General features: G+C 33.5%; 1 protein-coding gene across 1 annotated transcript in view; it reads left to right on the plus strand.

Annotated features, from left to right (window-relative positions):
* Positions 1 to 24,092, plus strand: part of mbo (Nuclear pore complex protein Nup88) — a 68,044-nt gene that overhangs the window by 12,297 nt on the left and 31,655 nt on the right. Inside the window, exon 2 of the mRNA XM_065510292.1 lies at positions 12,520 to 12,689. Coding sequence (XP_065366364.1) covers positions 12,520 to 12,689 — 170 coding nt within the window. The remainder of the gene's footprint in view (positions 1 to 12,519; positions 12,690 to 24,092) is intronic.

Here is a 24,092-nt window from a genome sequence, read left to right on the forward strand (position 1 = left end):
GTCATTTCGTTTGTAAAACATTAAAATATTCATTGCAGACCCACAAAAGTATATAAATTCTGGGTCCTCATAAGATTCTAAGACGATCTAGCTATGTCTGTTGAAAACACGATAGGACCCAAACGACGATAAGACCCAAAATAAATAAGGTTTGTTTGGTATTGAAATTGTGCAATATGGGACCTTGATTTCACCTAGCCCCCCTACAAGGGTCCCCTCGTGATAATGTTTGAGCAGTCAAAAATATATTGATTATGCAGCAATCGTTATAAAAATGTGTACAAATTAATTCTAAGTACTGTGAAATTATACTGAAAAGTATGGCGAAAATCGGGCAACATTTGTATCTAGTCCCCATACTAGGTCCTCCTCAGAAAATAACTTGAACATTCATAATTGTCTTATAATATTTAATATCGTGATGAAAATGGTACATAAACAAGTTTTATATGAACAGAAATCTTTTTAACAACTTTTGTGAGGATCGGCCCATAATTGACCCTACCCTATATCAGAAAAATATTTTATTGTCACATGTTGATGGTGGGTATACAAGATTCGGCACAGCCGAATATAACGCACTTACTTGTTATAATTACAAACAGATTTAATGTCTTAAAAAAAATGTGACAGAAATGTGACTGCATATCAAATGTTCAATGTCATAATAAATCGTTGTGAAAGTGTTGTGTAAAATAAATATTGGGTTTTGTTCACAATGAATAAAAAAAATGTGTTGTTGTTTTTGTTCTTAATAGATTAAAAATTAATTATTAATAGAATATAAAAACAAATACCGCTTGTTGCTGAAATACCCAAAGATGCAATGTCTTTTTGTTCTCAATAAATTTACAAGCTATAAAAACAGTGCAATTAATCAAATATAAATGCCATGACAAATGATGAAAATATAAATAAACGCACAGCTCTAAGTCCAGATGAATGGAGCAATACCTATAAATCCCACAATCTTGGGGCATCTCCGCCATAAAATGAGTTTTTTTAATAAGCGAGGAATGATATTGACGGCCATGTTGTTTTTTCGGCGTCTGTTAAATCTATTGTTTATTATTCAGTCACAAGCTCTATAGATCAATGATAACCAGTATCTTTTGTTCTGTATTCAACGATTTGGTCATGGACGACATGTGGCTAGAGAACGCCACAATGGATATGAACGATCACACAGCTGGAGTTTCCCCGAGGCATGTTAGGAAGGAACTTCGAGTATACGCAGAGAGCACAGAGTGGCAAGAGCAGGATCAATTGGATCTTAATTCGTATACGGCAGATTTGAATGACAATCATATCATGACATTTTCGAATCGATTTGGTTTTCTGTGTAAGGTTTTTCTTTGTATCTGTCCAAGTTCGACATTCATGCGGTATCTGGCACAATTGAATCGGAATGGATCAACAAGCTTGACTAGTCCCGCTTAAATGGTGTCGTCCCAAATATAGACACAACTTCAGGACAACTACCCAGCCAACTCCACTTAATTTTGTCCAATGGATTTATGGACCCAGTAGAAGTAACTCAATTGCTAAGCCTGGACCTCGATGTAGATATTCTGGATTAGAAAATTGTAGAGTTTTAGCTGTTACAACAACATGAACCCATAAACGATTTGAGGATATGGTTATTTCTCGCAGGGATGACGTAATTGTCCACCAAAATGATCCCGCTAGACTTTTTCTTGTGGTGTTTTCTGATATCTCACAAATTTAGCAGAAGCCAGACCCATCCGAAGAAGCGGGGGATACTTGAACCATGTTATACTCCATACATAATGGTATAAATTTCTTTGAAATAAAATAATAATTTCGAATGAAAACCCCTTTGTTACATCAGACCTAAGATATTTTCAATTGGGACACCCTCTCAAGGAGATATTGAAGAATAATGCTGAAACTACGATAATCTGCATCCTCGCTGGCTGCTGCTTGACCGATTTAATCATGATAGCATTCTACGAAGTATGAGCGTCTCAATCTACTGGCCCTGAATCATCATGATCAACTGAAGATAAGTGGTAACTTCCATTCCATGGAAGTAACGATATCTCAGTTGACGGATTTGGTCTACGCTTCGAGAACTTTCTTTGATGGTATCTTAGACTGTGCAATCCGCCTAGATTTTCGGAGGGAAATCAATGACATTAATACAGCTCCGAAGGAACAACTGGGCTCACAAAATCAAGTTTTCACTTGATTCCTTCTTAGAACTAGCTAAAGTAGAATAAGTTTAGATAACTATAAGAATCCTTAACAGCCATATTAATAAGCTTGAAACAATCTCTGTATACCTGTAATTTAGCTTCAAAAATCAACCCCAACAAGGAGATATGTACTTCAATTAATGTTTTTTTTTTATTAACAACATAAAATTTTGAACTCTGGAAATAAAACACATTTTTACACCATAATGGCTGAAATAATAAACCCAACGCAAACATAATTATTGACAATATGTAACATTAAAAAATTTACAAAAAGAACACACACATGTCTCGCACTTACATTCTTCATTTGCATATGGAGAATATAACACCTGTTTACATTCGAGAAACTAACTCATCTTTTATTGTTAGCTTTATGCATATATAGTGTGGCATGAATGAGTTTGTGGCATGATGTTAAAATGTTTGTTTATGGGCTTTAACAATTAACAAAAATACAAAATAAAAAGTTAATGTAAAATTATAATTATCTTATGGAAAAATTAAAACGAATGGAACGTACCAAACTGCTGCCAGCCTGAAACATTTGTTAATTTAAAACCTTGTTTGAAAGGGTTTGGTTTGGGGGAGGACATGAAAAGAAAATTATAAGAAAACTGTTTGAAACACATACTGACTGTTAGTAATACTTGTAGTAAAAAACAATCCCCAAAGTAATAAATATAAAAACAACCAAAAAATATGCCATAAAATTTCAACAAAATGCCATTTACTCTCTTAGCACTTTCACATCATCCTATCAGCAGTTTAGTATAATATTTGTAAACCCAATACCAGGACTGCTGCTGCTGTCTATAGAGTTTAGTGGGCTGGTTGAATGAATGGTTTGGTTTGGTGTCATCACAAGATTAGGCCACCAAATATGCGTTGTGTTGTTGTTCTATTATGACTATTATTGACTACGTGTGTAGTAGGCTGCTGCCATTTCTATTCGAATGTGTACTGTTCGTGTAGCAAATAGCAAACAAATAATAAAATTTTTGTTAAAACCCTTTACCTCCAGCGTGTTTTCCATGTACATATTGTGAATAATGGGGTGACAATAATACATTTTGAACCCTTTTTAAAAGCTAGTAGTAGGTCCCATAAATTTTATATGTTGTATTTGCCTTTATTTACTACAACACCAACATTATGGGATGTGTAGCATTGCTAGCAGTAATAATAATGAAAAAAGCGCTATAAATATTGAGCTTAGTTCTATAGATGTTGTTTTGCTGCTGGTCCATATTGCTGCAACAGTTTGTTAACCAAGTATTACTACTATTGTTGTCTCTTGGAGCCATCATTCATTGCTTTATAGGGCTCCTTCTTTTTTTGTGGGGGTTTTAAGGAGTTAGTGATAGTTAAGCGTTGTATTTGTAACATTTAAGTGAAGTTTTGGGGGAATAGCAAATTTCTTTGCTTAGAAATCTGTTTCATTTGTTGAACTTTCAATATAATCATGAGGTATGTCTTGTATTATTGGGATTATCAATAAAGGAAGCTTCAAATATTATCTTTCTTTCTTTTTTGCTTGGACCAGCACTCAGGGGATGACACATACGCCAAAGCATTGTGTTGAAACTAGAAAAATAGGTTATAGGAGGGAGGAAAGAGGGAGTAGTGTTTGTGGACATTCGATTTGAACTTTCCGACGTTGAAAATGACTGGAAAGACAGACTTTATTCCACATACGGGAAGTTTGTTCCACATACGGACACTACGGTTAAATAACGAATTTCCCCTGTAGTGTGTCGTGCGGTGTAGTGTGTCGAAGCTGACAAATAGTTTAGAGTGGATCTTGGACACCAAAAACAGAATCTACTGCACAGAGAAAACAGATTCGTGATAGCAACCGAATTTGTTGTCAATCGAATGATTCGGTTGCACACATCAAATGTTTCGATTCTATCAACAGAAACTCAGTTGATAAAGAAGAATTTCGGTTAAAGCAACCAAACTTTTGTTACCCCTTTTAATATTTTGTAGCCACAATTGTAAAATTCGGTCACTAAGGTAGAATCATTCGATTGACAACAAATTCGGTTGCTATCACGAATCTGTTTTCTCTGTGTGTTATCAGTTGAATAAACCCTCAAGCATATATTGAAGAATATGCTGAAATCTTGAGCCTCATAATAACAATATGAGGCTCAAGAAAGCTAAGTAACTCTTCAAAAGTAGCCTCATGAAATGGACACAAGATGATCATGTCAGATAAGGGCAGAATGCAGCTATTGTTTACAGCACGACATAGTTTAAATGAAAAGACCTCGACAGGGAGAAAATTTAGTATATAATGAACAAAAAGATAATGAATTAAGGTCGCATATTGCTTACATAGGACCTTAGAGTACTTTGTAAGAAGGAGACTGACGAGATCTATTTGTCCTGCATTAGGCTCAAATATATTGGGATTTAAAAATGCGAAATTTTTTCAAATTTTTAGCTTTCATTTTGAAACATTTGTACAATGAAAATGTATTCAAAGAATTGGTCTTTGTTAGCTATAACCTTTTCCTATCTTTCTGACAGCTTATGGATTTCGAGCCAAAAGAACAGCTGATCTTTTGAGGCCAAGAATGAATCAAGCCAATTTCGTATACTCTATTCCAAAGTGAAGCGTATCCCATAGAGAGCGTTCTGCATTGATCGAAACAAATAGTAGATCGACGGGTCAAGGTTTGGACTAAAAAGCGGGTCAGGCAAAACTTACCAGACACTTCATTCATTAGTAATCCAGATATAGGTAAAAAGTCGAGGTTGTCCTGGTTTTTTTCCTTATATCTCAGCCATTTGTGGACCGATTTTCTCGATTTTAAATAGCAACCGAGCCGGAAGAATTCCGCAGATATTGATGTATGAATCATATAGTTATTTGGGGACTTCGGAAAGTTGATTTCAACAGACGGACATGGCGTAATCGACTCAGCTATCAATAAGGATCCAGAACTTTATAGGGTAGGAAAATTATATTGTGGAAATTACAAACGGAATGACAAACCAACTTCTCACGAAGGGATAAAAAAGATAAATCAGGCAAAATACATGTAAATATTTATCCAATAAAGTTAGAGCATTAAGGGATAATTGAATCAACGTTGGAACAACAGAAAGGATTCTGTAGTAGTTTCACTGTTGCTGAGTTGATAACCTTTGGCCCAGTGTGACTCGGGACGTTTCGGTACGAAGATCCAATTATCGTGGGAACGAGAGGATGCTGAGAGGATATCTGGGTAGTTGATAGAATCTAAGTTACATTTTTAAGAATTTTTGATTTTAACTATTGTAATTTAACTAAGTGCTGGTTCACACACATCAAGCTTACTTGCACAAGTCTTGAGTTTGTAGATGAGAGAGGAGATTGTTAAGATTTTCCTCTCTCTTCTATAAACTCAAGACTTGTGCAAGTAAACTTGATGTTTGTGAACCAGCACTAACATTTTAAATATCAGTTATAGTGTGCTACAAATTCTGCTATGCCGCCGAAAATTCAGCCAACATTACTTTAACTATAAACGTTCGTTCAAAATGTAATATTTGTAAACATTAATAGTGATGAAATGCGTTTTAAAAGTCATTTAAATTTTGTATATTCAAGCCCACGCAACAAAGATGTGTGTGGCCCTTAATATCAAATGATAATTATCTAAAGTTCTAAGCCCCCACACTCATCCACACTCCTCCACAATTTATTCCCATTTCACTCCTTTTTATCGTTTAATGTTTTAGGACTAATGGTGATTTGCTAGTGTTAATAATTTTTTTAGCCATACATTATTTTTGGGAAAAACTCATAAAATACTTAAAACTAAGTATGACAAGGTATTTTTATGGCTCTTCCAAAAGCCGTTGCTAGTTAAAAACAAAGAGGTGTAGAGAGATGAGTTGGATAAGAGTAAGGGGTTGGTTGTTGATAATGTTTATTAAAAAACATTAATTTCTTATTGTGCAAAAGTGGAAAATAATGTTTTGTTAATTACAATTTCTAGACAATTTTGTTTACGAAATTCTTGTGAAATAAATTTAGTTTTTCTTTTAAACAAACGAAATGGAAATAAATTAATTTAGTGTTAAGTATTTTCAAAGATTTAACAGTAAATCACTTTTGCTTTAGAGACTAAAATAGGAAAAAGGGTGTTTTTTTTTTGTTTAACAACCCTTTTATATCAAACTGTAAGGAAAATATTATGTTCACCTGATTGGTTAATAGTGCGCCGGTCATGGGTTTTTTATATTGAATAGTCATCAAAAATCAATACATTGATTTAGGAGCCTTTAAGGCGAGCCACTCATACATTTCAACACATCCTTTTTCCTTGTCAGCCAATCACAAGACAGCTCAATAGTGGTTGATTTGGTTGGTTGTTGGAGATTTTTCTTGTGTTTTGCTAAATAAAAAAGTGTCCTTTTTCTGTGCTGCTAAAAAAGCATTTACAAATATCCTGTTGTTTATCATGATTTTTATGCTCAATTTTAGATATTTTTCTAAAAATTTCAAAAAGGAACTTAACATTTATTTGCTTTTTTTTATTTGTAAATAATGTTTAAAAATCATTTTTTAAACATATAATTAATGTCTATATTAACATTGCTGTTGTTTTTTTTTTTTTTGAGTTTTACCCTAGACCTTAGATCAAATTTTTTTTAAAAAAACCTAATCTACCCACCCCATTTGTTAGATTTGTTGTTGGTACCAAATACATTTTTTTTTCCTTTTTATAGAACAAATATTTTATTTTTCACATATAAAGATTTGCTTTTGTCGCTTTAAAATTAATTGCCTGCAATTTTTCTAACTTAAAATTTTGTTATTTTTTAAATAAAACATTTGCTTCAGTTTCTTTTTTTGTCTCTATCCATACAGGACATTTTATTTATTTTTTATAAAAAAAAAATCATTCATGATTTTTAAGTGCCACTATTTTTTAAGGATTTTTGTATATTTTTGCTTCATACCCATTATCTTAGTCATTTATTTTGCTGCTTATCATTCAAAACCAAACGTTGGCAATTGTTTGCTTTTTTCCAAAAAAAAAAATTATAAAAAAATCAAGCATCTTTATAATAATTTTTGTTGCTTGTTTTATGTTCTCACTCTCCTTCCCTTTATATGCTTTTTTGGTTGGGAATAAAAGGACATGTTATGGAAATTAATGAAATCTATATGTCATTGGTTGTATTTGTTTAATCTGTCGGAACTTTGTTTCATTCTGTAAGGGCAAATTAATCAATTACCCGTTTTGATATTTAAATTTTTTTTGGAATAATTGATGGGAGTTTAAGGGATCTAGCTTCATTATACTGATTTAAATCTGGATTTGATGTTTGTCATTTATTTAAATTCAAATGGAAGTAATTTGGCTAATGTAGATGTCAAGATAAATCGTTCAACCTTTTCGTCAATGTCCGGGAAACATTACGAAGTTCGGAGAGCGAGAAGTAATTGAAAAGATTCTGTGACCAGAATTATCTTCTAACACATCCACTTCATAATTATCAGGATGTTAAGTTTCGTAGCTGTTTGCGAAACAAAACGAAGTTCGTAGAGCGAAAATATCCAGTGATCCGAATTATCAATCCTTCAATTTGTTTTTCAACATGGTCAACATGGTCATCGAAATAGGTATTTTTTGTAAGATGAGTTCATCGTTGGAGTCATTCCTTCATGATTTGGAAACAAGAAATAGTCACTCGGGTCTAAATCTGGTGAATGCGGTGAAACCAACTCCCTGACTAAACAAGGTCACTTATGGACTTTAATTTGATGGTTGAAAGTTGTGATCACTTCCAGACGGGAATTGAAATAATTAAGAAGCCTGGAGTAGGAGTGCATGTGGATGTATGAATATGCTAGGGTCTTTACTCTCGTTCTTGAACCAACTCTATGACTAAACAACGTCACTTATGCAATTTGATTTGGTTGTGCAAAGTTGTGATCACTTCCAGACGGTAGGAACATTACTCTAGTTTGGAGATTACTGCCAGGGAAATGGATTCAAAACTTATATCCATAAGTTACACATAAAAGCAGCTGAACTGAACATCGTGATCGAGAACGGCCTAAAGTCTTAACACTTTCAATGTTTAGCAAGCAAAGTCCGAAAAAGTTTGATTGGGTTCAATACACACCGATTGTAATCCGCAACAACGAGCCTTGTCGTAGATAATAGCTATACATTGCTGTCCATGAAATGTTAAGAATTTGTACAGCGAACCGAAAAACCGGACGTTCCCACTACAATTGGGAATCGTTCAATCGTTCCGGAACGAGCCTTGTCGTAGATAATAGCTATACATTGCTGTCCGTGAAATGTTATGAATTTGTACAGCGAACCGAAAACCCCGACGTTCCCACGACAATTGGATCTTCGTTCCGGAACGACCCGAGTCTCACTCGGCCAAAGATTGTCAACTCAGCGACAGCTGTATCAATCTGAAAGTTTTTTTCCCAGGGAAGAACTTTAGACGACAGCAGAGCTGTTGCATCAACAACCAAGATTGTAATTAAATTCCCACGACAATTGGATCTTCGTTCCGGAATGACCCAAGTCGCACTCGAAATACGAATTAAGTTCCCATGTCTATTGAATCTTCGCTTTGGAATTAAGCGGGCAAAAAAATTCGAATCAGACAGATTTTTAAAGGATCATAACAGTGTTAACACATAACAGAACGTTCGGAAATTATGCGAGTAGTCTCATAACTTCTTCAAATTATTATTTTTGAATTTTCCAGGAATGAGGGAAACTGAAGATTTTTATTGTAATTGAAGATATGTATTCTGCCTTCGTGTTAAGGCAATTTTTATTACTATCAAAACTTTTGATCACTCTTCTTAAAGACCTGTATAATTTTCTACCCTGCATGACGTTATTAAAAGTATTTGGGAGCAGTTTGCCCTTTCCAGCCATTATCCTTTTCGATTATTCTTTTTTTTTATTATTTTAATTTTATATGACTTCCATTTTTCTTCATTCATATGAATGTGTTGGCACTTTTGTGCTCGTGTGTGTGTCGTGGTATTTGTAAATATTTTTCTATCATTAAAATATTTTTTCTTGTGAACAACATCTTAATTACTCAAGATAAGCATGAAGTAATGCCAAAGTCATGTAACCTTATCCATAATATACATTTGCTCTATCCCTAGGAAGTAGATGTAGATGTGAGATGAGTAGGCGGAGACAGTGGTTAGTTGAATTAAGGGACTAATGAAGGAAATAAAACAGAATTAAAAGATCAAAGTTCACAAGTTTAGTGATACCTATCGCAATTACTAGTTGTAGTGATGTGTGATCATGTGATCATTGATGGATCTATTGATCTTTAATATTTCGTTTTCAATTGTTTTGTTTTAATAAAACTCCCTCCCCTTAAACAGCTCAACAGTTTAGTTAAGCAAATTGTATCTTTATTTCTTTTCCATAACATTCTTTTAAACCTTAAGACCAATTTCTTATTATAAAGCTTCCACTGTTCCGCTTCCACTGTTCCCGTATCATTAATATATGTGTATGTTTTTGACTTTATGACAATTAACTTGTAAAACTGTTTTTTTTTTTAACTTTTTCTTACATTTCAGCGAGTGTATGACTAGAGTATATTTATGTTTTAAAGCTTCATAGACTTTATCCTCATACCATCACTGCCAGGATAATGTACAACTAACTATACACATTTATATTTACATGCCTTTGTGTCTTATTTTCTAAAGGATATTATAAATAATATTAAACTTTGTTGTTTTTTTTCATTCTTTATTATTCATTCATTCATATAATTATCACACATGTATGTAAAATAATTTTGTTTCTTTTTTTTTGTATGCAAAAAGATGTGCGAAAGCAAATAATGCTCATATCAGAAAATTTTTATGAAAGTAATTTTCAGTTTTCTGCTTAAGAAATTCTTCTCTGTATACATTTTTATTATTAACCATAAACAAGATTAGAAGAGCGGGTTGCTTGCAATGGGGAGGAGATGTGATATGTTTATAGGTAGTGAGAGAAATAAAAGGGATAAATATTGAACTTTTGGGGATTAAGAAAGACAGTCCAAGAAATTGCGAAACTTATTCTGGATAAGTTCATAAGAAGTGTTGATTACACAGTGGAATATGTAAAAGCTGTTTTGAGCGACTTTGAGGACCGTTGCTCTCATGAAAGCTACCAATACGAGCTGTGATCGATTGGATCGTTCACATAACTCTGTATGTTTTGGTAGACTTCTCCGATATTATCACAATATATTTCCTGATTCTTTGCTCCACAGCTGCCTTCGGGTTATTTATAGGAAATCTGTGACGGTAAGCAAGTCTCCCTTTTGAAAATGTATCCACTGAGTGCCACTCATCAAAGGAGATCACATTAGGGCAGTGTAATTGTCCTGTGACTGTCTAATCATTTTGTCCTCGTACAATCGAAGGTTCATTTTGACATGTCTTGGTCAAGACAACAACTGTGTAATGTCGAAATTTGGATAATTTCTTCGTTATTATGACATTCCCTGACCGAGTGGATCATTGGTTCCTTAGGCTGTTTGAGGTTATTTTTAGGAAACCTGTGACTGTTCGCAAGACTAACTTTTAAATATATCTCCACGGGGTTTCATTGAACGTAGGAGATCAGTGACCAGTCATTTTGTTCTCATTCGCTCAAAGATCCTGACTAGGATGTCTCGGGCGGGACACCAACTCTGTGATTATTTCTTCGATATTAGGGAAATATATTTCCTGACTGAGTGGACATTTGCTTCCTCAGGTTCGTTGAGGTAGTTTATAGGGATCGTCCTTTTCAATATTTATCCACTGAGTGTCACTTAATATATTTAGGAGATCAGGTACACCGCTATTCACCACTGATTAGTCAATTATTTTGTTCTCCTACACTCGAAGGCCCTGCCTGAAATGTCTCCGGCGAGACACCAACTGTGTGACGTAGAAGTTTGAATGATTTATCCGTTAGCATGCCAATATATTCCCTGATGGGGAAGATATTTTCTTCCTCATATCTTATAGGAAGCATGTGATGGTCCGCAAGAAATCTTTTAAATATTTTTCCAATAGGTGTCACTCAAAGAAGCCCTATGCTTCACAGGGAGTTAAGCGGACAGAAGAAGAAGGTGTCACTCAACATAGAAGATCAGGGAATAGCGTAATTGACCACTGATTGCCCGATCAGTTTGTCGTCGTACTCTCGAAGTTCCTGTGTGATGTCGAAATTTGAATGACCTTTCCATTAACATGAACATATATTCCCTGATCGAGAAGACCATTGCTTCCTCATGTCCTTTGAGGTTATTTATAGGAAGCTTGTGACGATCCACAAGGAAATCATTTGAATATTTCTCCACTGTGCTTTGCAATTATCCTGCTTTTGAGTCTTGTTGGGCGAAGTATTTAGGGATAGACTCAATGCTCCAGATGATGTTTTTGGTCTCAAATTTGAACAAGATAATTGCTTGGCTGAGAAGACCATTGCTTCTTCAGGTCCTTAGAGTTTATTTATAGGAAGCTTGTGACGGTTCTGAAGGAAATCTTTTGAATATTTCTCCACTGTGCTTTGAAATTATCCTGCTTTGGAGTCTTGTTGGGTGAAGTATCTCGGGGTAGATTTAATGCTCCGGATGATGTTTTTGGTCTCAAATTTGAACAAGATAATTGTCTTCATGCGATGCTTGCCTTTCTACTCCACAATTGGTGCATAAGCTCAGGAGACAAAGGTTAGTATCAAAAATCATCCAGTGATTTATAGTCGAAATCTATACTCCAATAATTGCGATGCCAAGTTTGAGTTTCACCTCCTACGTCTGATTACTCCTATTGTTGATGACTTTATTGATAATTGCTGTCCTTTACTTTATTGTCTTCGAAACAACTTCCGTTTACCTTTGGCCTAGTGCAAATCGCGTTGTTTTCTTGCGAGTATCCAATTCTCGAAAGAGCTTTTCGAAATTCCTTTAAGTTCCGACATTAAATTCTCCTACCATTGGGAAAATCTATTTTCTATTTAAATCTCTTTGGTTTTGTATGGTTATTTTAGAATGGTAAAGGAAGAGAAATACTTTATCTCTCCGTGTATTTTTTTTTATACAAAAAGATTATTGTTCCTTGTTTATCTTTTTTTCAGTGCGTGTGCTTTTGTTTTTTTTCCAAAATACATAAAAATTTCTTAAACTCTTTCTTTTAATTTATAACTTTTTCTTTTTTGCCAAAAACAAAAGGAAATGATTTGTTTATTTGTTAAATTGAACCTAAGGCAAGTTATGTAAAATTTTTTTTATTGTCTATTTACAGACTCTCATACCCTCCGTGCCCTTAAGTTTTGAAGTTGAACGAGTGTTGACATCCAATGAGGGTTCATTGATTGCCTTGGCCGGTCCTCGGGGAGTATGTTTATTGGAATTGCCCCGGCGTTGGGGAGCAAATGGCCAGTTTATGGAGGGTAAAGCTAAAATCATTTGTCGGTAAGTTTGTTTAAACAAGTATTTCCTCTAACTTAATTTTATTAAAGAAATCAAATTGCCATTATTTTACACTCTAACTGTCATTATTCAGGCTTATTGTATTTAAGTATTTTTTTTTTAGGTTTTTTTTCTCTATATTAAAATAAAAATGTCCTTATAAAAATGATAAACTGCATAGAAAACACCGCGTCACATTTTCTTCTTTTCTGTGCCATAAGTAATGCAGAAATTACAAACTTTTTTAAAAAGTCATTATTATAATTTTTAGCTTTAAAAGAAATGTATATCTTCTTGCCATACCTTATTTTGTGAGGAAGAAAAAATTATATAAATGAAACTTTGTTGATGGTAACAGGTTATGTTAAATATGGGTAATGCATTTATTCTATCCCCCTCTACTGCTGTTTTCTATGCTCCTTCCTTCAACATATTTTCTTTCCAAGATTTTGTATTTTTTTTTTTAATTTTTTGGAGGTACGTAAAAGAAATCATGTTCAAAAATTTTGTGCTGTTGTTAGCACATCTGTTTTTTATTACTTTTAATTTGCCATTAATAAAGCATTTTGTTGAAAAAACGTCTTTTTAACAAACATTAGTCACCTTTATGGACTTTCGTTGTGCCTTCATAATCATCCTCCTCCTGCTTTGCAAAAGTTTATTGTGATTTGTAGTTAAATACCAATAAGGTTTGTTGTTATTTGTGGGTAATTATATTCAAATTAGATGCAAATATCTTAGAAATTAACGCAATCGGTTTTGGTGGTCTATTGCTGAACAATGAATCAATTTTATTGACAGTTTTATGGTTAAAGGAAGGTAGTATTAAAAACAAATGTTGCTGAGATAACTGGCTGTTCATAATTTATCATTTAAGTTTTAATGACTAAGAAAACTTATGACTGTCTCTATGATTTTGATTAACTCATATAAATAAGCTTAAAATTTGTAAAATACGTTATCTGACTTTCATTCTTTCATTCCATCCCTCTATATCATGCGACCTTTTACCTTTGATCACACTAATATCATTGATTTCTGGCAGGATTTTATGACTTTATTTTAGATTCAATGAATGGGAAACTAAAATCTCTTTTTTCGCATTATGAAATGTTTTTTTCCCACCAAATTTAATACAAAATCATTCACAATAACTTTAAATCAAAATTTTAACATAACTCTATTTGTCTCTGGTAAATTAAGGAAACAATGAAAGAGACCTGTTCCAACATGTTCGATCTTGTAGAGCAGCACAATCACATAAATGGTATTGTACCGATTCCTCTCTTCCTCATCTAAACAATTTCGACAATAGTAATTATACCCGTAAGATGCTTGATCGAATCCCTACCAAGAGTAAAGGGAGTCTTGGTACTTTCCTTTGGTAATATTAGACCACCCATTCCTCTACCAAATTCGATATCGCAACCTAGTGATTATGAATGTCGTGGGGTCTTTTCCTTTGTCACAGAGTGCTTGAGCTTTTTGGATATCCTTCAAGTCTCTTTCAACTCCCATTCCTCTATGAAATTCGATATCGCCACCAAGTGAATATGAATATTCTTTTGTGCAAGAGTTACGTCCAAGAACGACCCGCATAGACCTCTGTGGCATATTGTGAATGATATTAATTCACAATGACTTCTGATAATTTTTACAAAAGAAGACAATAAATACAAATATTCACAATAATTGGTATAGTTTCATTATAGTATACAACAATTCACAATGGTTCATTCACAATAATATATTCACTTTTTTGGGAACTATTCACAATAGGCATTATTGTTTTTGACCAGTTTTCAACTATGAACCGTAATCATTATGATTTATTTATTAATTTACAATTGCTACACATAATCCTTGATTTTAACTAGAATTTTCAACAATTCTTAAAGATTTTTTTTTAAATACAAAACAAAAATTCTTTATTTTTTGCCGCCATTATTTAAGACTCGTAAAGACTTTGATTTCTTTTAGTTAATAAATTCCTTAGCAATAAAACAATCTCCTGCTCCCTACCAAATGCACAAACAACCACACAAATCTACAAAATGCAGTGATGACAGTAACGGACATCCTTTTAAAACAGTGAAAGGATTTTGCTTTATTTTTCGTACAAAAAATTTCTCACAATATTTGATGCCTTTTAAAATTAAAACCATAGCTAGCGTAGAGGCCTCTCCTACTCTCTTGCCCCGTTTGCTATTAACCAAACCATAGACAATCCATTTGTTAAGACTCTACAAATACTTGTCGTTTGACTGCAGAAGTCTATTCATACAAAAGTTTTCAAGTGCTTTGAAAAATTTCAAAATTTGCACACAAAAAATCTTCAACTCTTTATTATTGCTGCTATTGAGTAACAACAATTGCAGCAGTGCGCTGGTGTGTTCCCCAAAGAAATGCTGATGATGTTAATAATGATGTTGCTAATGCTGCATAATCATACAGCAAACAAAAAAAAAAAAACCCAAAATTTCGATTGCTCAGTTTGAATTTGTGTCTTCGTTTTTCTGTATTTTTGCCAACAACGGAAGACGTTGGCTTATTTAGTGTGGTGTAGGCAAAAGCAGAGCAAAGTAAAGTTCCATCAAGGATGTAAATTTTTGTTAAATTACAATAGAAATTACCACTTTTTTCTCTATCCCATCCCATTCCTTCCCTTCAAAATTCAACTCTACAAATACGCGTTTATTTTAATAATTTTTTGTACGAGTATTATTGTAGAGGTAGAAATTTGCAACAAATTTTTGTTTAACAAATTCTTAATAATGAAATACATTAAAATTACACGCCAGAATGGCTTAGAAATAGTCTCAACTTTGCTTAATGCTAGAAGGGGCCAGGGTTTTTAACACAAAATTTATAAATAAAATTTTTGCAAAAGGAAACCAAAGTTTCTTTTTTTTTATTTACTCTATTTTGTATTTTGAAAAACTTTCGAAAATATACAATAAAATATGAAAACAACGTGCAAAACAGAAATGTTTTCAAGCCTTTTTTTCACGATTTTTATTTTTTATTAACAGCCAACAACCAACCAACCACGTTGTTGTCTTGTATAGAGCGAGAAAAAAGTTTATGATTTTTAACATTTTATGGCATTTTAGAAGTTTTCGATTTGCATAGCATAACAATTAATGTTAAAACCTTTAAGTTCTTTATACAACCAAAAAAAAATCCTCCATAAAATCCTGGCAAAAAGTAAAAACTCAAGTGTTAAAAGTTTAACAGTTCTTTATATAAAGACTTCGTCCTCTGTCTGTTACTCATTACTTTACCCTTCCAAGTGTAACTGTAACAGTTTTCCTTTACTTTAAGTGTTATTTAATTATATGCCACCCAACCAGCCAAAAAAAAACACAAAAAATTTAAGAAAATATTAATAAAATGTTGTCATTTTACCACCTTTAGGCCTCATTAATTTTTGTTGAAAATCATCACGCGAAAATTTGTTGATTTAGGTTGATTTTCTTTATAAAATTATGATAATTTCCAGTAAACACTCAAACTCTCTTGGTCTTTGGTGTTATCACGAATTTATCAGTTATATTTGTGTTTGCAGCACTCATTCCCCTTACTCCTGTGAAGGTTACCCTTTTATGTGTTGCATGAAAAATATCCTCCACAAATATTATTGAGCTTAAGAAAGCGAACAAAAAAAAAACAAATATTCATTAAAAGGATTAAAAAACGAAGTATGTAAATGATTTGAGAGTTAAATTGACACGAGTTTTTGGATGATAGGGTGGTGGAAAATGGGAGGGGAATTTTAATTAACCAAATACTACACTATAGACCAGATTAGACTATAGATTTAACTTTGGTCTGGACTATAGACTAGACTTTAGTCTAGACTATGGACTAGACTTTGGTCTAGACTATAGACAGACTTCGGTCTGGACTATAGACTAGACTTTAGTCTAGACTATGGACTAGACTTTGGTCTAGACTATAGACAGACTTCGGTCTATATTATAGACCAGACTTTGGTCTATATTATAGACCAGACTTTGGTCTATATTATAGACCAGACTTTGGTCTATATTATAGACCAGACTTTGGTCTATATTATAGACCAGACTTTGGTCTATATTATAGACCAGACTTTGGTCTATATTATAGACCAGACTTTGGTCTATATTATAGACCAGACTTTGGTCTATATTATAGACCAGACTTTGGTCTATATTATAGATCAGACTTTGGTCTATATTATAGACCAGACTTTGGTCTATATTATAGACCATACTTTGGTCTATATTATAGACCAGACTTTGGTCTATATTATAGACCATACTTTGGTCTATATTATAGACCAGACTTTGGTCTATATTATAGACCAGACTTTGGTCTATATTATAGACCATACTTTGGTCTATATTATAGACCATACTTTGGTCTATATTATAGACCAGACTTTGGTCTATATTATAGACCAGACTTTGGTCTATATTATAGACCAGACTTTGGTCTATATTATAGACCAGACTTTGGTCTATATTATAGACCATACTTTGGTCTATATTATAGACCAGACTTTAGTCTATATTATAGACCAGACTTTGGTCTATATTATAGACCAGACTTTGGTCTATATTATAGACCAGACTTTGGTCTATATTATAGACCAGACTTTGGTCTATATTATAGACCAGACTTTGGTCTATATTATAGACCAGACTTTGGTCTATATTATAGACCAGACTTTGGTCTATATTATAGACCAGACTTTGGTCTATATTATAGACCAGACTTTGGTCTATATTATAGACCATACTTTGGTCTATATTATAGACCATACTTTGGTCTATATTATAGACCAGACTTTGGTCTATATTATAGACCAGACTTTAGTCTATATTATAGACCAGACTTTGGTCTATATTATAGACCAGACTTTGGTCTATATTATAGACCAGACTTTGGTCTATATTATAGACCAGACTTTGGTCTATATTATAGACCAGACTTTGGTCTATATTATAGACCAGACTTTGGTCTATATTATAGACCAGACTTTGGTCTATATTATAGACCAGACTTTGGTCTATATTATAGACCAGACTTTGGTCTATATTATAGACCAGACTTTGGTCTATATTATAGACCAGACTTTGGTCTATATTATAGACCAGACTTTGGTCTATATTATAGACCAGACTTTGGTCTATATTATAGACCAGACTTTAGTCTATATTATAGACCAGACTTTGGTCTATATTATAGACCAGACTTTGGTCTATATTATAGACCAGACTTTGGTCTATATTATAGACCAGACTTTGGTCTATATTATAGACCAGACTTTGGTCTATATTATAGACCAGACTTTGGTCTATATTATAGACCAGACTTTGGTCTATATTATAGACCAGACTTTGGTCTATATTATAGACCAGACTTTGGTCTATATTATAGACCAGACTTTGGCTAGACTTTGGTTAGACTATAGACTAGACTTTGGTCTAGACTAAAGACTAGACTTTGGTCTAGACTAAAGACTAGACTTTGGTCTAGACTAAAGACTAGACTTTGGTCTAGACTAAAGACTAGACTTTGGTCTAGACTAAAGACTAGACTTTGGTCTAGACTATAGACTAGACTTTGGTCTAGACTATAGACTAAACTTTGGTCTAGACTATAAATTAGACTTTGTTGTAGACTATAGACTAGACTTTGTTGTAGACTATAGACTAGACTTTGCTATAGACTACAAACTAGACTTTGGTCTAGAGTTGGTCCTTACTATAGATTAGACTCTGGAATGTTTGTTAACCCTCACAGTACTAACCACCCTGCATTTTAATCCCATAATTGTCACCCCATGTAATCATATTTACAGAAACAGCGAAAACACATAAGATAAATATAAGATGTCTATTTAATATTTCGAAAACCCAGCCTTAACACTTAGACAATTGACAGTAAACAGAGTTAATATTACGCATATTAATGAATCAAAAAGACACACAACGCATAATTTTGGAAAAAGGGAACATTGAATTGTCATGCTTGTTAAAACCTTTGACTACTGGATAATCTTCAAAGTATGATGCCACAGTACGCCTCTATCATATGCTAGTGTCAGCACTACCTGTATATAGAGAGAGATAAGGTAGCACTTCTTAACTCACCCGCAGTTTATGATGATTTTTATAATATTTAAATTTTTCAAAAATTTCGTTTTGGTTAGTTTTACAATTTCGTTGCAAAGTAATAACCGAAAATGGTTTTTATTAACATTTGAAATCATCATAATCTCCAGCTAAAGTAGATACAAAAACAAAATGCCTGTAATGTTTTTGCTCTCTCCACCATTTTCAATTATTAAAATATTCAAATTTATAATTTTGTGTTGTTGCTGCAATTTTCTAAACATTTTTTTTGATTATGGACCACCACCAACGAACGCTTCCAGTTATCCAAGCACCTTTAAAGTTGCTACAGCGTTCGTTTTGTTTGCTGATATCAGGTAATTTCATTTGACATTACAATAACTGTCAAATTACTTCGATTAGCATAGAAATGGTGACATTTTCTTAACTTTAACGTTATTCCATTGCTTCACTCAGATGATGATGGTGTCTTCCTTGTCTTTGGATGATTGTTTGGATGCTGTTGAATTTTTCCGCTGACACATTAAATTTTTCAGGCACGGTTGGTCATTACGATTATTATTTTCATATACAGACTCTTATATTTCTATAATATTTTGATGATGTTGTTTTGAATTTGAATATTTTAGTGTTGGCAGGAAATTTGATTATTATTTTAAACATAAACTTTTTAATAATCTCATAAAAAAAGTGGGTAATCTTTCGGGATATAAAGTGGCGGAGGCAATAAATTTCGCAATAAAAATAAATGCCAAAGAAGGGTAGAGATATTATTTTATATTAAACGTTGACAGATAATCAAAAATAGTTTCAGTCTCTGAGGAAATTTATTCAAAAACCGCGAGATCAAATGCTGTTTCTGTTCTAAAATATTCGAAATCTTGGAATCTACTGGCATCAAAGACAGTTTAAGGATTTGTAGTTGTTGTGGGAATTTATTGAAAAACCCTGAGATTAGACGCTTTTTATATTCTAAAATATTATTTATCTTGGTATCTACTGCCATCAAAAATAGTTTAGGTATTTGTGGAAATTGGTTTAAATAATTCTCAAATTTGTTTTCTATTCTGAAATCTTGTATTTGACTGGTATCTATCGACAACTTTTTACAGGTCATTTAAATACTCTTCTCCACAATCTTTCCAAGTCAGTGGTTCCAAAAGGAACCATTAATCGATTGTTGCTCTCTTACAGCAGCCATTAAAAGCAGCAACTAAATGTCTCTCTCATTAATTTTCCTTCTACAACTACATACATATTTGTTAATAAATTATTTTATGAGCTTCTAAATAACAAATTTATAATAGAAATTTTGTAGAAAAAGCGCCAAAAACTTTTATTTCAAATTTACAGCATACACAAATTGTTAGCTTTTGCGACAACGATTTCGCGACGCACAGGTGATATTTTGTGAGTAATAAATTTTTGTTGAGAAAATGTACGGCTAGTAGGAAAGAAGGAAAATATGAACGAACATAAACGGATGTGAACGCCAACGACAAATTTTCCCTTCAAATACATTATTTTTGGCAAATGTTTCCTTTTTATTTTGTGTGCTGTTTCAGCTTGGATTTAAAGGTTATAAAGGATAAAGTTTCTTGTATTTTTTTTTTGCTGTTGTTTGTTTCATATTTTATTATTTTGAAAACTCTCAAGGATTTATTAGTGAGCCTAGTTGCTGTAGAGGCTCACGAATATCCTATAAACAAATTTACTTTTGAACATAGTATAGTCCTTGTGTAATCATACGTTTGGTGCTGCTCTGTTTTTTTGGCTGAAGAGAATAATACTGTAAAGCCATTTGTGTTTAATTGCGTGTAGGTCTAACTAATGAGTAGAGTTATGGTCCTTAAATATGCATAAACAAATGCTGTTGTGCAATAGATTTACTTGAGAGGTAGAAAATGTTATTTATAGTTACGTGTGACATCTCCAAATTGTTGTTTGAAGTTGGGAATTTATTAGAAATTTGGGGAAGTCTCAAAAATATTGGAAACATTTTACAATAAATTAAGTCAAGAGACATTTTTATTTTACTGTCATATCAGTATGTTAGTAGATGAATACGAACTTAAAATAAGTGAACTTTCAAGTTATTTTAAAATATAAAACAAAGCTGATGAATCTATCTTCCTGATCCAACTATTTGGCTTATTTCCTCTTGGTCTCCTCAAGACCTCGCTGATACAATTTCCAAATCCACCAAATTCAAGAGCTGAGATGACTGTATCTCTCTTATATTCCTATCGAACCCTGTAAAGGCCTAAGCCTACTACAAACTTCCTCAAGTGATGCCATTTCTGCCTGTTCCAACAAATTGTCTTCTTGCCCATTGCTACACTTCAGACCTTGCTGATATCATTTCCAATTCAACCAAATTCAAGAGCTGAGATGGTCGTATGTCTTTCATATTCCTAACGAACACTGTAAAGGCCTATGTATACTACAAACTTCCTCTACTGGTGCCATTACCAGTTTTCAGTGTAGTGCACAAAGAATGATCATAAAAAAGCTCTGCAGTCATCTTTCGTATCTTCCACTGAATCTGATGAGAAAGTAAACCTGCCTGAAATTTGTGTCATTTAACATGTGATTTGAACATTCAACTAGTTGGATTACTTCAGAGACCTAGAGTATTTTCATAATGCTAATTTCCCTACTCCTCTCCCTATCCCTAAACACATGGCTAGTACCATTCTTCCTATTAAATACATATATGCGAGATAGTTCTATCTACAGAATCCCCCCTACCTCTTGCATTCGTGTCAGTATTTCCTAAGATTGTATGATGTTCATGAAGCGAATTAATATTTCCAACTGCTCAGTTCCAAGCATGTCGTAGTTTCATCTCAGCCACTGAAGTTAGACTAGTTCGACATCGAGATTCTAAGAGTACTTTCATCATTACGGTATTTAAATTGATCTTTACAAACGGTTCACGATCGGTGGTCTTGTATGATAGCTATAACTACGTCGCATGGTGATACACATGTCCCAGTAGACATATAATCATCATCATCCGCTACAACTTACACTGCCACTACCGTAATATTATGGGCTTCGTCATCTGTGCAAGTTCGGATCTTTACAAGTTCAGCTAGTACCTCAGAGTCATTTAACCGTCCTCCTCAGTAACATTACGTTTGATTCATCCCAAAAACTTAGCATCATACGCAGTAACTTCCCTTAGTATCGGCTTCAACGTCAGTCCAAATAAGAAAGTCGTTGTCGTTACCAGTTTCGGTATCGTACATACGTCGGCATCATCAAATATTTGAAAGTTGAGAGTCCCATAACAGTCCTCCTCTAGTTTCGTTTTCAGATTGATCTTTCTTCTCAGATGAAGACTATTTCTGCTTCCCATTATAATATAAAGTTATAGAACAGCTATTACTGCTTTAGAGTGAGCATAGGAGGTAGATTTCCAACTGACTTATCATCATCATCCTCTACAACTACCATTTTCATCGTCAGTGCAGATACGAAAGACATTGCGTTGACAATTTCGGTTTCATACAGACCGATGGACTGAAGTCAATAACAATCCTACTCCAGTTTAGTTTAGAGATAGATTTTCCTTTTTAGATGACGACTATATCTGCTTAGAGGGAGTAAAGGTTTAATTTTTAGCAACTATCCACATAATACTTCATCCTAGTTTCATCATTTGTGGAGATATGGAAGACAGTCATTACCAATTTCGAATCCATACAGACCGCCGGCATAACCGTTTTTTCCTGGCTTATTTTGGAGTTATAACCTCCTTCTTGAGTGAAAACTATATCAGCTTCTCATTATGATACATGAAGTTAATGTTTTAGAGTTAATAGAAGGGGTGGATTTGTAGCATCCTAGTATCGGCTTCACCATCTATCCAAATAAAGAAGTTGCTGCCGTTATCAACTTTAATCAGAAGTCAGAAGTCAAATAACCAATGTGTCCCTAAATGAACTTGGAGATTTACCTTCCTTCTTAGGAGACAACTACTTCTACTTCGCTGTTTCTGTTGCATAGTTGACACTCTTTGTACGAGTGAGCGGTTTCTTAAGAGTGGTCGGTGGAGGTTAATTTGTATCAGACGTATCATCATCATACGCAGCAACTTCCAACTTCAACTTCATAGTATCGGTCGTTACCTAATAAAAACCACCGGCATGCCGCGGCACTCCCAAGTAACTTAGAGTAGGAAGTCAGACCACCATCCATAAAGAACTGGCATGGTGTACTACACAATTGACTCTTTGAGAAATTGACGGATAACCAACTGGATAGCGAATATGCTCAAAGATGGCACTATTCGTTCCTGTTTTGGGAAAGGTTGTTACATGAGAATTTTGTTTTAAATAAAGTCCTTTTCATGCCTGCAACAGAGGCTCCAAAGCGTCCTCAAAAGAAACACGATGTCGCCCATTGTGTTTCTTCAAAATAAGGCATAATCGTCAGATTGTTTTGGTTACCGATGAGAGTATATAAGTCCACTATCGCTATGCGCTCTTTTCGTGATCTAGACTCCAAAAAGTACTGGTTGGTTTCATATGATCTAAGTACCCTAAATCTCACAAGGAGATTTGGTGGGTGATGCTTTTTGACCTACACTTGAGGTAGCCTCAGAAACGATTTTTCACAGTCGAATACCACCGTCTAACTTTTTTATCTTGTAATGTAAATTTTATTCTAAAACTTACTGTTGGTTTAAATATTGAATTCATCTACGCTTTTTTTCATAAAACTTCCCAAAAAAAAAAAACGTAAAACATCTGTGTATTTAACCCTTTCCTTTTGAAGCAACTATTACCCCCCACAATATGTTTCCTAACATGGACCATGGGACTACAATATAATCTCTATTTAATATTTAAGCCAGTGTAGCCGCGGCTGTTTACGGAAACAACAACAAAATGACAATTAAAATATGTGGGCATCATGTTTAATTTTTTTTATTTACACAGAAATAAAATTAAACAAAAAATATACATTACAAACGTAATATTAAACTAAAAAAATTCAACAAAACGCACAAATAATGTAAACGGAAATGTCCTAAAAAAGGATTAATACAATCAAATTACCTTTTTTTGGAAGAAAAAAAATTATATAACTCTTTCTCCCAAAAAAATCTTCTTACCAAAGGGTGTTACTACAAATAAAAATTCAGGGAAATCTATGGAACAAAAAAAAACAACCAAATGCAGTTACACGTACAAATCTGTTTATGTTTGTCTTGTCTATCCACGGAAATATAAGCCTTGTTTTATACACCCCCTTTTATCTTTTGGTGTATCCT

Source organism: Calliphora vicina, chromosome 4, assembly GCF_958450345.1.
Source record: "Calliphora vicina chromosome 4, idCalVici1.1, whole genome shotgun sequence".
Taxonomy (NCBI): domain Eukaryota; kingdom Metazoa; phylum Arthropoda; class Insecta; order Diptera; family Calliphoridae; genus Calliphora; species Calliphora vicina.